Below are 13,902 nucleotides of genomic sequence, written 5' to 3' on the forward strand. Positions count from 1 at the left end.
AATAATGGCAGCTACTTTAATAACAACATCATCATAATTCAAATCCTAATCAGTTTCTGCTCTGAGGGAGAGTTTGCCTTCTCCCGCCAAGGGGAAGACAAAGTTGAATGTCTGGTGCCATCTGGTGGTCGGAAAGAGGAAGCACCGCTTTACCCAGAGCTATTGATCCTTTGATTTCTTTAGACAAAGGGCTTTGTCTGGGTGATTCCTCCGGTTTCATCCCCCAAGTGCCCGATACAAGGGGCACCCTGTTGGTCTCCAACTGGAGAGCTGGCCTGTGGCACCTGGCATTGTGGCAAGAGATCCAATGCCCCCTTAAGACCTTTAGAGATCACTACACACTGCAAAGATGATGATACCTACTTCCTGTATGTTATTCATGATGAAAATACTAACTATAAAATGCTATTTTTCTAAGTGTGAGAAACCTTTAATGAGTGCAGTATTCAGTTAGCTTTATTTCGAGACTGTTTGATCTTCACACTTTTTGAGTGTGCCTGCTTTGCTGGTGCCCAAAGCACACAATCTAACCATTACCCAAGAATGGCAGTGCCAGGCTAGGGGACACATCTCACCAAAAGAAAAGCTATCAGGAACCCCTACTTAACTTTCCAGGGCTCCAAAAGAAGAGCTGGACTGGAGGCAAAGGTGACTGGGTGGGAGGCTGCAGGGTAAATCCACAGGATAGAGGGCAGGGGTAGGAGCGGGGGAACCTGCCCCACCGGGCTTTTCTCTGGTTATGTCATACTCTTTTTTCATTCCCTTTCAATCTCAGCTTAATATCTCTTTATGGAGAAAATGGCTCACCATCATATTTAAATGCATGGGTATTCATTCTTTCTTTTTTGCATAAAAACTAATCATGTGTATTTAGGAAAAGAAAAATGAAAAAACACTTGTGATTCTTTCTCATCCAGAGAAAACCACTAATAACATTTTGATGCATACTTTTTTAAGACTCCCTTTTTATAATTTATAAAGATAATATATATTTGGGAAATGTAACCAGCACAGACAGGTGAAAAATACCTGCCAGAGTTTTGAAAAGCTACCTCCTTGCTTTCTATCCATTGTCTTGCTTTCTTCCTTCATACCCCTAATCACATACTAATAAGAATTTGTGTGCTAGATTTTCCCTCTCTCCCACTAAAATGTAAGCTCTGTAGGGGTGTGACCTTGGTGTTGTTCTCCGTGGCATTCCTAACTCTTAACCCTGGCATAGTGGGTGCTTACTATATTCCTACTGAATTATTATTAGAATTTGAATTAGAACCAAAGGTAATAAACTCTTAGGCCTTAAAAAAAAAGGGGGGGGGTGGACAGGGCCTGAAGTTAACCTGGAAGGGGAGGGGGACTAGGGAGGCCCAGAGTGTCCCGGCCCCTCCTCACCGTCCCACCCCACCAACAGCATCCCCAGGCGCCGCAGTGGAAGTCCGGATCCCTGAAGACCCTGTGGTAGCCCTCTTGGGCACTGACACCACCCTGCGCTGCTCCTTCTCACCCGAGCCCGGCTTCAGCCTGGAACAGCTCAACCTCATCTGGCAGGTGACAGACACCAAACAGCTGGTGCACAGCTTCGCCGAGGGCCGCGACCAGGGCAGCGCCTATGCCAATCGCACTGCGCTCTTCCCAGACCTGCTGGCTCAGGGCAACACGTCCCTGAGGCTGCAGCGCGTGCGCGTGGCTGATGAGGGCAGCTTCACCTGCTTTCTGAACATCCGGGACTTTGGCAGCGGAAGCGCCGCGGTCAGCCTGCAGGTGGCAGGTGAGAGCTGCGAAGCGGGGGGGTTGCCCTCCCTTTGGCACACCCCTCATACTTCCCGCAGCTCCTTTACCCACTGCCCCAGGGCTGACCTGTGTCCTCACAGCCCCAGGCACCTTTCCCTCCACTGTATCCCGCTGCCCTTGCCTTACCTTGACCTCTGCCCTCTACCCTGCTCCCCTCCAGCCCCCTACTCAAAGCCCAGCATGACCCTGGAGCCCAACAAGGACCTGCGGCCCGGGGACACGGTGACCATCACGTGCTCCAGCTACCGGGGCTACCCCGAGGCCGAAGTGTTCTGGCAGGATGGGCAGGGTGCGCCCTTGACCGGCAACGTAACCACGTCGCAGATGGCTAACGAGCAGGGCTTGTTCGACGTGCGCAGTGTCCTGAGGATGGTGTTGGGCGCTAATGGCACCTACAGCTGCCTGGTGCGCAACCCCGTGCTGCAGCAGGACGTTCATGGCTCTGTCACCATTACACCGCATAGAAGCCCCACAGGTTTTTGTTTTGTTTTCTTAAATGTCCCCCTGGGGGTGGGGGGGAGGTCCTGTGTGCAGGGGTCATGGTATCTGAATCTAGCTCCATACCTTCAGTCTCCCGGAACAGTGAGATGCCTAATAATAATAACGGAAAAGATAAACAGGGTGCGTAGGCGGCAATCTAACCGTGGTGGGGGTGGGTGAGGGTCGTCATTACAGGTCCTCTCAGCTCTCTGGGTCCCCTGACTCCAGGGCTCTGGAAACCTCTGGAGAGAATGGAGAAGCATTCAGATCTCAGAAGAGAGCGGAAGGATAGGAGAGGGAAATGGATCCTGGCGGAAAGGGGAGTTTGCTAGGGCTGGAGGCTGCTCCAGGCCGGGTCCCCCCAACCACCACCCCGGGGATGGACCTTGTCAGGTCAAGTCCAAACTTCTGTGATTCTTGTCAGATTAGGGAGACTCCACGTCTGGAAGTGCTGAGACTTAATCTGTTTTTAGGTCTGGGGAGAAAATGGGAAGATGGAACGGGACCTGGGGATTGATGGAGGAGGAGCAGGATGCTGTGGGGTGGTAGCCCAGAGTGTCGGCGCCCCTCCTCACTGCCTGCCGCTCCAACCTCGCCCTCAGGCGCTGTGGAAGTCCAGGTTCCCGAAGACCCCGTGGTAGCCCTCGTGGGCACTGACGCCACCCTGCGCTGCTCCTTCTCGCCCGAGCCCGGCTTCAGCCTGGCACAGCTCAACCTCATCTGGCAGCTGACAGACACCAAACAGCTGGTGCACAGCTTCGCCGAGGGCCGCGACCAGGGCAGCGCCTATGCCAATCGCACTGCGCTCTTCCCAGACCTGCTGGCTCAGGGCAACGCGTCCCTGAGGCTGCAGCGCGTGCGCGTGGCTGATGAGGGCAGCTTCACCTGCTTCGTGAGCATCCGGGACTTCGGCAGCGCCGCGGTCAGCCTGCAGGTGGCAGGTGAGAGCCGCGAAGCGGGGGATGCTCTCCCTTTGGTACACCCCTCATACTTCCCGCAGCTCCTTTACCCACCGCCCCAGTGCTAACCCGTGTCCTCACAGCCCCAGGCACCTTTCCCTCCACTGTGTCTCACTGCCTTTGCCTTACCTTGACCTCTGCCCTCTACCCTCTGCTCTCCTCCAGCCCCCTACTCAAAGCCCAGCATGACCCTGGAGCCCAACAAGGACCTGCGGCCCGGGGACACGGTGACCATCACGTGCTCCAGCTACCGGGGCTACCCCGAGGCCGAAGTGTTCTGGCAGGATGGGCAGGGTGCGCCCTTGACCGGCAACGTAACCACATCGCAGATGGCTAACGAGCAGGGCTTGTTCGACGTGCGCAGTGTCCTGAGGGTGGTGTTGGGCGCTAATGGCACCTACAGCTGCCTGGTGCGCAACCCCGTGCTGCAGCAGGACGCTCATGGCTCTGTCACCATCACAGGTAGGGGCAGACGAACAGCTTGGGAAGGATAGAGGGGGCCATTGCCTTTTATCTCGACCCTGAGCTGGAATTTAGGTAGGCTTGGGTGGTCAGAAGACTTAAAACATTTTCATACATTTCAGGTGTTTCAAACTCTCCCCCAAGAAGTCCTTAAGGGACTTGCTTTATCGAGCTGATAGGAATCATTTGTAGTGTTTGCCCTTCTTAGAGTGTCTTAGGTGGTACTTGTGCTTCTTGTACAGGGGACTGAGTACCTTCCTGGATCTGGAGGTGTGGGCGGGAGTTCTGGAGCAGCCACAAGGCATGGCTCTGGAGTGCTTTCCTACGGGAACCTCTCCAAGTGCTGGGAAGGTGTTGCTACATCACCATCTGATGCTGGGCACCATCTGACTGCGAGGCCCTGAGAGACAGCTGGGCCTCTCCAGGTGGCCATACCCCTCACCCCATCAATGTCAGTTCTCCTGATGGAGTTGAGCGGGACCCAGGCAGCCTTTGGAACAGCCTGGCTCTCTCTGCTGCCCCCATGTGGTCAAACACTAGATCAACGCCGCCCCTTTGTCAGTTGCCTCAATCTCTGGTTTTGGGGTCCTAGCCCAGACACACTTCCCTTCCTTTAGTGCCCACCTGAGTGGCACTCAGGTGAAGAGGGTTCAGGCCCACACTCAGGCCAGGGGAGGCAGTCTTCATCCTTGTTTGGACCTCATTATGGCTCCTCTGTCCCTCCTCATGGGCCAACTAAGCTTTCCCAGGGGTCTCCCTGCATTCTCTGGGGTCAGGACAGCAGGTTCTGTCCATCTGGTTCCCCTATTTTCTCTTCCATGACTTCCACCCGACCCACAGCCCATGCAAGTCCTGATCCCCCTGGTGGCCAGTTTCTGCATAAGCCTCTGGATTCACAGACTTATTGCTATCTTCCTGTTCCCCCCACTTACATGGACATTACGTGGCCTTCACTTCTGCAAGCTCAGAGGCAGTGCCCATCACACTTGTCTTCTAGGAATTCAGGCTCATTCCTCCTTCTCTTTTAGGGTTTTCCTTCTGGCAAGGTGGTGTTCCCTCTGCCCAGCCCCTCCCCAAGGCTGTCCCCCCCCCCTCTTTCTGGAGACCCTCAGGTCTGTACTTTCTGTGGAGGAGTCACTGCCCTGGGCTGTTGGATGTCCCAAGGGGTCTCTTTGACCTATTAGAGAACAGTATATGGTCTGATGTATCCACAGGAGAGAATCAGAAATATTAGAGCAGGATTGACAGAGAATGTGAAGCTTTCAGAGAAGCAGGGGGTGGTCAGAATGGGCTGGAGTTTCAGGAGAAGTCTCTAGGGACAGGTGGGAGTTGAGGGGACCTTGAAGGATTGGTGAACTCTGTGATAATTTGCACACTGAGCTGAACTGGATATTCGCCACACTGTGTAGAAAGGACTTGTGAATATAAATGTGGTTATTATACTCATGTACCTGAAGATGCAGGTCTGAGCCCTACTCTGTCCTTGACTGGTGAGATGAGGGCAAGGCTGACCTGTACTCCAGGCACCGACAACAGCCTAGAGGTGGACATAGCAAGAGCCCCTCCTCCTGGGTACTTCTGTGGTTCTGCTCCATGCTTTGTTGCAGGAGCCCCACTCTGGGATCCCCAGGGGTTTCTTCAATGTGCTTCATGGACCGGCCCCTCAGGTCAGCTGCCATCCTCCTTTCCTGTTCCTGCTCACTGGGGACATTTACCCCACCTAAGAGAAAAATCTTTATTGAAAATTTTAGTAGCTGACATTTAAAGTACTTTCATTTCACAGATGAGGAAACTGAAACCCAGAGAGAAGAGAAAACTTTCCCAAGGCCACAGGCTAGCACAGTGGCTCTGACTCTTTTGGTGATTAGACACCTCTTTGAAAATTGGATACATGATAAATGCAGTCACTTGCATTTAAGTTTTGAGGGTTTGTGGCCCCTCTAAACTCAAACATGGGGGTCTGTGAACCTTGGCTCCGGCAGCCTGCTGAACCAGAACCAGATTCCGACTTTTAGCCTCTCAGCCTAATTTCCTTTCCTCCCCACCACCCAGCCTCCTGTTTTTGTGAGAGCAGGTCTGGCCTACTTTGGAGCCCTTGGCCTGTATTTTGCTTCAGGCAGCTTTGAGCCTTGTTAAACACTCTGGGATTGAGACTTTCAGTCCTGCAGCCTGGTCTCTCCCGCACCTGGGGGTGCTGTATGTGGAGGGGATTTTATGGGGCAAGCACTGAACATGGAGCCTGGAGATGCAGGTCTGAGCCCCGCTCTGTCCTTGACTGGTGGGATGAGGCCAAGTCTGACCTGTGCTCCAGGCACCAACATCAGCCTGAGGGTGGACATAGCAAGAGCCCCTCCTCCTGGGTATTTCTGTGGCTCTGCTTTCCTGCAGGAGCCCCACCCTGGGATTCCCAGAGGTCCCTTCCATGAGCTTCAGGGACTGACCCTCCAGGCCCCTCGTATCAGCTCCTGTCCTCCTCCCTGCTCCTGCTCGCCAGGGTGATGGGTCCCTTTGCTGCCAATATCCAGAGCGGCAGCGTTGCCAGCCATGCCCGTTGAAAGTGACATCGGCTGCAAATCCCTGCATCTATGTCACGGTCTCCACTGCCCAAGGGTTCATGGCACTGCTGTCTGCTCTGACAGCACCTTCTGCAGGAGCTGCCTTCCCCCTGGCTTTTGTTAGATTTGTTGTCTCCAGGGCCTCTGCTCAGGACCCCGGTGGGTCCTGGGACTGGGCTGGAGGATGGTGTGCTCAGAACAGCTGCTGGCCCTGACCCAGTCGAGGGTGGCTCAACTCCTTTCCTCTGCCCTGAGATAGCTAACAGGGGGGCCCTCAGCGTTTCACAGAAACATTCCCCTGGCAAGTCTCCTCCTCTTGGGTAAACCCAGAACCTTCACTCTGGCACCCTCACTGTCCGCCCTCATCTTTACACGAGAATCTGCAAACATCTTCTGTCAAGGGCTGGCTAATGTATATTTTAGGTTTTGTGGGCCACATACCGTCTTTGTTGCTGCCGCTTCTCCTTTTGTTGGTAACCCTTTACAAACGTAAAACCATCATTAACTCAAGGGTTCTACAAAAACAGGCCACAGGTCAGATTTGGCTCACGGGCTATAGTTTGCCAACTCCTGATCTATAAGATGGGTGGTGTCACCAGGTGGGACTGGGGTAATCAGGGAGGGCCTCCCGAGGAGGAATCGTAAGCTAGATGGAGAGTTAGGGAGCAGGGTTTTTTTGTTGTTGTTGTTGTTGTTTTTTGTGATACGCGGGCCTCTCACTGTTGTGGCCTCTTCCATTGCAGAGCACAGGCTCTGTGCACAGGCAGATGCACAGACTCCGTGGCCATGGCTCACGGGCCCAGCCGCTCCGCGGCACGTGGGATCTTCCCATACTGGGGCACGAACGCGTGTCCCCTGCATCAGCAGGCGGATTCTCAACCACTGCGCCACCAGGGAAGCCCAGAGAACAGTTTTTAGGTAGAGGAAACTGACAGCAATGGTGAGGGGGCTGGAAGGAGCCTCTGCAGAGAATGGTTAGGACACCAGTTTGGCTGGAGCAGTGGAATTACAAAGAAGATTGAAGCACTATTCTCATGTCAGTAGGGAGCCATGGAAGGTTCTTGAACATCATCAACCACACTCTTCAGCCCTCCCAGGTTGAGGCATGTCCACGGCAGCCATGGCTGTCAGGGTTTAGAGGGTGTATGGATGGGCAGGGAAGGGGCACGGGAACTTAAGTAAGCTCTCTTCATGGTGTCGGGGCCCAGTGAGGGTAGGAGCCCCTGTTCACACCTTGGAGGCAGAGGGGCTGTCCTCAGGGCCACTGGGGGCCAGGCATGACAGTGTCTCTCCATTCTCCCCACATCCCCTCCCAGGGCAGCCCATGACATTCCCCCCTGAGGCCCTGTGGGTGACTGTGGGGCTCTCTGTCTGTCTCGTCGCACTGTTGGTGGCCCTGGCCTTCGTGTGCTGGAGAAAGATCAAACAGAGCTGTGAGGAGGAGAATGCAGGTGAGTGAGAGAGGGGGGTGTGCGTGTGTGCACGCGTGTGTTTCTGGGTATGTTAGTGTGTCTGTGACATCAACACGAGTGCCACTTTCCAGTGACAGAATGAGTGTGGGTGTGCAAATGCAGCTAGACTGTGTGTGTGTGTGTGTGTGTGATCTTGAGGCCGAACATGTGTTGTAAACAAGTGTGAGCCTGCCCGTGGTTGTGCAGACATGGCAGGATGAGTGTGGATATGAGTGTGACTCGGAATGAGTGGTGGATGTGTGACAAGGGGATGGGTGTGTCTGTGCAAACAAGTGTGACTGTGAGAGCCTATGTCACATGGGAGTGTCTGTGAGTGAAAGCACATGGAACTCAAGTAGCACAAGTGTGAATGCTTCATGGGTTTGCGTGTCACCGTGAGAGGGTGTGTCTGCCTCCAAGTGGGCAGAGTCTGAAGCAGCTGCTGTTTGCTTGGGCTGGGGGGTCAGTAGGAGTTGACTTTGGTGACTGGTAGGTAGTGAGTCGACATCGATAGGTAGGTGGTTTGACCTTGATAGGTAAGTTGACTCCAGTGAGTGGTGGGTGAGTGAGTGGACATTGGTGAGTGGGTGAGTTGACCCTGGCGGGTGGTATGTGGGTTAACATGAAAGTAGATAGTGAGGGGTGGGAGATGACTGGGTGTCAGGAAGGAGAGCATATGTGGATGGAGAGGAGACTGGTCAGTTGGAACAGGTGGGTGGCTGCCTGTGTGGCAGGTGGCTGGGCAGGCTGCGGAAGGATGAGGAACCATAGGCGGGTGGGTATGCACGTTGGAGGTGGTGGTTGACTGGGTTGGTGAGTGAGTGGATGGTGGGTGATGGGGCTGGTGGCTGGTGGAGGGGCAAGTAGATGGTCCTTGGCCAGGTGAGTGGTGGTCTCCAGGCTGGGGTCCCTTTCATCCTGTCACAGCGCTCTGCTCTGTGCTGGTCTCAGGCTCTGACCCTGTGTCCAGCATTTGGACCATAGACCAGGCCTGCTCAGCCCCATTTACGTGCTCTCGCACTCCCGGGAGCAGAAGTTCAATGATGAAAGTGGGGCTGAGGAAGTTTTGGTTCACTCTTCCAGGCGCTGAGGACCAGGATGGGGATGGAGAAGGATCCAAGACGGGTAAGTCTGAGCTAAGAGCTGGCACTGAACAGGGGAGAGGACTCCAGAGTCTGGAGGGGCCACATTCACTTGAAGGTTTGAATGAAGTGTGTCCCGGGGCCTGAGGCCTCCCAACCTACGTGCGTCTGTCTTTGCTCAGCATTAGACCTCAGGCAGGTCTCCCGGGTGCTGATTCGTTTCTCCCGCCTCTGCCTTTACCCGCCTACCAGGCCACTCCACCCTGAGGGACCTGCACTGTGGAGTCTGGTGGCTTCCTAGGGGTGGAGTGAGGGCTCAGGAGACAGGGCAGCCTGTCTGGTTTTAGTTTTAGTTCCATCTCCAGCTCATATAAGCTGAGTGGCCTCGAGCAAGTCACTTTGCCTCTCTGGGTCTCAGTTTCCTCCTAACTGCTCCCTTCATAGGTTGTGTGGGTTACATTAAATGAGATCATGTATCTAAAGGGCCTAGTATCATACCTGGTGCCTGTAAGGTCTCCATACTTTGCAGTCCTGCTATTAGGACTGTATTATCAGCTTGACACAATCCCACACTGGTTAGAGGCTGTGTGACTTTGGTCAAAGTGCTTTGTTCCTCTGGGCTTCAGTTTCTCATCTGTAAAATGTCATCCTGCCCTGATGGCACCAGAGGGCCATTTTGAAGCTATCTCAAGTGACTTTGCAAAGGGCATGGCACAAGCCTGGAGCTCAGCGGGGGCTGGGTGCCAAGGTACTGGTGCCCCACGGTCACTGGAGGCCTCACTGCCTTCTCTTCCCTGGGTTTCTTGGCGGGGGGAGGCAGGTTCCCACTGAGCCATTTGGGATGGTGCCAGTCGACACAGGTTCCTCCCAACACCCGCAGAAGGAAGGGCAGAAAATTGACCCCTGGGGACTGCTGTAAATTATGTCAATTAACTCTCTGCCTTTGGTGTACCCGGGTGTGGCCAGTGTGGAGACAGCCCTGGGGTCAGGCCTCATTTTTCATGCTCGGAGGCAGGTATAATTGGCAGAAGGGAGGGGGTAGGGAGAAGAGGGAGGCTTAGAGAGCACTGGGTCCCAGTTCTGCACGAACCCAGGCCCACTGGGGGACACTTGCAGCCTCCTTTAGTGCCTCACTTCACCCTATTTGTAGAGCCGGCTCGGCGTACTCTCCCATCTCCAGCTCGTTGGAGGGCCGGGGAGTTGTTCCCCTTGTAGAGATGCAGAAAACTGAGGCCCGGGGGAGGAGTGACAAGCCACAGAGTGGAGCTGGGACTTGGGATAGCAGCCAGGTGCCCCTTTTCTGGTGCTGTGATGTTGCCCTCACCCTCTCCACTCTCCCTCCTGCCTTCTCCTCCCAGTTCTTCTAGCCTTTATTTCTTCCTTGGCTCCTGTGCCTCTACCCAACACCCTACCCCACCACTTTTCACGGTGCCCCCCTCACTGTGTACTCCTTCCTTTTTTTGCAGCCCTGCGGCCTCTGAAGCACTCTGAAAGCAAAGAAGGTAAAGACACGTGGTGTTTGAGATTGTGTATCTGTGTGTTTGTGCACCTGTGTGTAGGAGGCTGGGGAGGGTTGTTGTTGGTTGGGGTGATTATCACCCTTCACTGCTGCCCTGAGGCTCCCTCCCCTGAAGAGCAGCCTCTATTCACCCCTGTTGAAATGGCAGAGAAACCAAGGTCCCCGCTGCTCTAACAGGACGCAAATATGATAGAGGCTATTAACCAGGACAGGAGTCGAGGTTGCTTTAAGGCCACTGGTGCCCTGGAACCAACTTCCACTTACCTGGTTTCTGTCTTCTTTCACTCAAAGCTTCCAGCCCCAGGTCCAGAGTAGCTGCTCCAGCTCCCACACCCCCTCCAGAAGTAAGGGGGAAAAGGAGAGGGAGGGGACATTTTCTTCTAGGGCTTGACTAGAAATAACTCCTGTCACTCCTGTTTATATCCATTTGTCAGAACCTAGTCACATGACTCCTAACTCAAGTGAGGCTAGGAAATGTGGTTTTCAGCTAGACAGCCACGTTCCTGGTCGATAGTCAGTGGTTAGTAAGTGTTAGCAATCATTATTATTTAGATTACTGTAGCATCAGCAGTTACATTAGCAAGTGGTTGGTTGGAGGTTAGTTTAGTTTGAGATTTTTCCTTATTAAAAGTAACCAAGAGCCACACCTATGTATGTGTATTTGTGTATAAATATATGTGTATCTGTGTGTGTGTGTGTGTGTGTGTGTGTCTGTGTGCGTGTGTTTTTTGAACTAACTATTCCTTGATGCAGACTTGTCATTAAATATGAGTGGCTTCCAGCCAGAAAATCAAAGGTTTTGGGACCTTAATTTTTGGCCAGAGGTTATGGAGCCTTAAATAATTTTCAGGTCGCCTTGTTGTCCCTGTTAGGAAATAAACTTTCACTAAGTCCCTGGAGGCTCATCCCTGCATTTAGCTTTTCTTTGGGAAGAAAGGAAGGAAGGACATAAGCCCTGTGCTCAGGAAAATCCCAGAGGTGGTGGGCAGTGGGACCCTCAGAAACCTGTGCAGAATTCATGATAAAAGCTGGGTGAGAGGTCTTCAGAAAGGCAGCATCATGCAGGAGAAAGAGCCCCCTAGGGGAGACCTCGCTTTAAGTCTCTGCCCATAACCTTCCAGGGGGGTTTCTCATCTGTGGAATAGAGTGAAATCCTGTCATACCTCCCTTACGAGATGCCAAGTTGCCGAATGCAGAAGTGCTCTGTAATGCAAGTCCTTCAAAATGCTGTAGAACGTTCCATGGCAGGAGTGGAGGCCTGTGTTGGGGTCTGGAGGGATTGAGATAAATTATCCACCTCCCCGTTGTCCTGAACCAAATGAGGCATAGAAGGATCGAGCAGATGGAGATCAGACGTCAGCCTGGGTGTGTGGAGCAGGGGGCCCCCTGGTCTCTGGCCAGGCTGGACAAGCACAGAGGCAGTCCCCAGAAGGGAGAGCTACTCTTCCAGGGACAGATGGAGCCCAAAGGGTGGGAGAGGGAGGGGCAGGGTCACACATGCCCCGGACCGTCTTCTAAACTCTCCGTTCAGGTCAGGGAGTGGAGTGAGGCCAGGGGTGTGAATCTATGGGGTGAAGAAGATGGATCAAAGGACAGGGAGGGTGTGGGGGCAGAGTTGGGAAGGGAAGAGTGTGCCAGACAGAGAGGAGCGTTGTGTGCAGGGTGGGTGAACCCCTAGGAATTGAGAAAGAGGCTGGCGAGGATTGGGCAGTCTCCCCCAGGCACCCTCCTGGTCTGATGCCCAGCTGCTCTGTGTGTGTGTGTGTGTGTGTGTGTGTGTGTGTGTGTGTGTCTGAGCCTCGAGGGCAGTGCTTGATGCAGGGGGCTGCTAGTCAGACTGCTGGGCCCTGTCACACATACTCTTCCCCTTGAGTATGTGACCACATCCCTGGGGTTCTGGCATGTTCCCGACAGTAGAACTCCTACATTTAATGCTCTCCCCCCTTTTTCTCCTTCCCATCATGAAATGCAGATGATGGACCAGAAATAGCCTGACCACGAGGACCAGGGAGCTGCTGCCCTGCCCTGGGACTCCCACCTCTGGCTGCACTGGGGTCTCAGTGTGAGCCTTGGGCTGGGGGCTTCTCTGCCCTTAACAGATGGCTTCTACTCTAGCGGGTCTACTCATTCTGCAAAGGACACGATACACAGACCACCCCGCAGCCTTATTTCTCTGATGGACATGATTCCCAAGTCATCCTGCCGCCTTATTTCTCCAATGGATATGCTACATGGACCAGCTGGCTGCCTTTCTTCTTCAAAGACGTGATACACAGTCACCAATGATCACTTCTCAGCCTTTTCTCCCACCTGCCCGTAATTCTGTCTCCTCTGACAGGGCCACTGCAGCCTTAGCATTTCCTCGAGTCTAGAGGCTTCTCCTTCTGCTGTGTCCCTAAAGTTGGCCTTTCCCCTGTCCTACTAAGTGAAGACAGGGCCCCTCCCCCAGGCATGCAGACATGCAGGTGCACGTGCTGGAACACGTGAGGACCTCCCCTGGCCCCGTCTCTTACGTGGCGCCCTGGGCTGTGCCCTGTGAGCCCCACCTTCTGCCCGCCCTCCCCACGGGAAGCACGTGCTGGTCACACTGGGTCTCTGGGCGGCTGTGTGGGCCCCCTTGGGGTCAGCTTCTGTCCCCTCTGCTTTTCCTGACTTCCCTTTCGTTTATCCACTCAAGTAATGTTCACTGAGCATCTATGGGGTGTCAGCACTGTGTTAGGTGCTGGGGACCCCGCGTGAGAAGACAATCCCCTCCCTAAGGAGCTTGCCCTTCAGCCGGGAAACCCGTGAGGAAAGAGTGGTTGTGAGGGGCTCCTGCCTGGCTCCCTACTGTACTCCTGTACCGCATTTCCCTGGATACCTCACTCCCAACCCATCCCTAATCCTTACCCAGAACAGAGAGTGGGGGCCGAAACCTGGAGAGAGGGACAAAGCCTCTCACCACAACTGGGGAATCTGATGGTTTCCAAAGTGTCTTTCCAGGCATGAGCAGGGGGGCAGGCAGCCAAGGCCTGACAGACCCTGGGAAGCTGAGAACCGCAGCATAGGGGAAGCCTGGGACCTCTCCTCGCTGGGGAGCGTGGGGGCAGGGACAGCCCCCTCTCCCACCATGGTGCTATTCTGGGGCTGGGCAGCCACTTCCTGGCCTGTCTCTGGCCGGTCCCCAGCCTCCAGTGGAGTAAACTTCTGATGATCTGATGTCCTCCTGTTGACATCCCTCCCTTTACCAGGAATGAAAGATGTGGGGATTTCTAATTTAAATGTGGGACTCTGAGGAACTTTGTTAACTGGGGGTGTATATTGGGAAAAATAAATGCCTTTGTAGAAAGCTTTTTCTCTGCAAAATGTGTGGCAGTAGGGCAGGCAGCAGGACTTGGAAGGAAGGGTCCCTCCTGGACGTTTGAAGCCAGAGTAGGGATACCTGGATCTCCTCACTGTCACTGTCCTTAAGTCACTGGGTCTCCATGACCCCCTCTCTAGCCTCAGTTTCCCCCTTGGTAAAGTGATGTTGGCTGTCCAGAAAGCCAGGCCCTTTGGTCACTTTTGGGGGCTCCACCCCAAAATAGCTTTATCTCAGAAGACTAATAGCTTTGTCTCAGAAGACTC

The 13,902-nt window shown here is 54.0% G+C and overlaps 1 protein-coding gene across 2 annotated transcripts in view; it reads left to right on the top strand.

The window, feature by feature from the left end:
- The window catches only part of CD276 (CD276 molecule), a 30,548-nt gene extending 16,924 nt beyond the window's left edge, over nucleotides 1-13,624 (top strand). For both annotated transcript variants that reach the window (XM_067029331.1, XM_067029332.1), the window contains 8 exons: nucleotides 1,409-1,765; nucleotides 1,949-2,263; nucleotides 2,871-3,209; nucleotides 3,393-3,689; nucleotides 7,561-7,695; nucleotides 8,779-8,820; nucleotides 10,244-10,279; nucleotides 12,269-13,624. In XM_067029331.1, coding sequence (XP_066885432.1) covers nucleotides 1,409-1,765; nucleotides 1,949-2,263; nucleotides 2,871-3,209; nucleotides 3,393-3,689; nucleotides 7,561-7,695; nucleotides 8,779-8,820; nucleotides 10,244-10,279; nucleotides 12,269-12,291 — 1,544 coding nt within the window. In that variant the 3' untranslated portion in view covers nucleotides 12,292-13,624. The remainder of the gene's footprint in view (nucleotides 1-1,408; nucleotides 1,766-1,948; nucleotides 2,264-2,870; nucleotides 3,210-3,392; nucleotides 3,690-7,560; nucleotides 7,696-8,778; nucleotides 8,821-10,243; nucleotides 10,280-12,268) is intronic.
- Nucleotides 13,625-13,902: the final 278 nt, after the last annotated feature.

The sequence above is a fragment of the Kogia breviceps genome, chromosome 3, assembly GCF_026419965.1.
Source record: "Kogia breviceps isolate mKogBre1 chromosome 3, mKogBre1 haplotype 1, whole genome shotgun sequence".
In the NCBI taxonomy this organism is placed as follows: Eukaryota; Metazoa; Chordata; class Mammalia; order Artiodactyla; family Physeteridae; genus Kogia; species Kogia breviceps.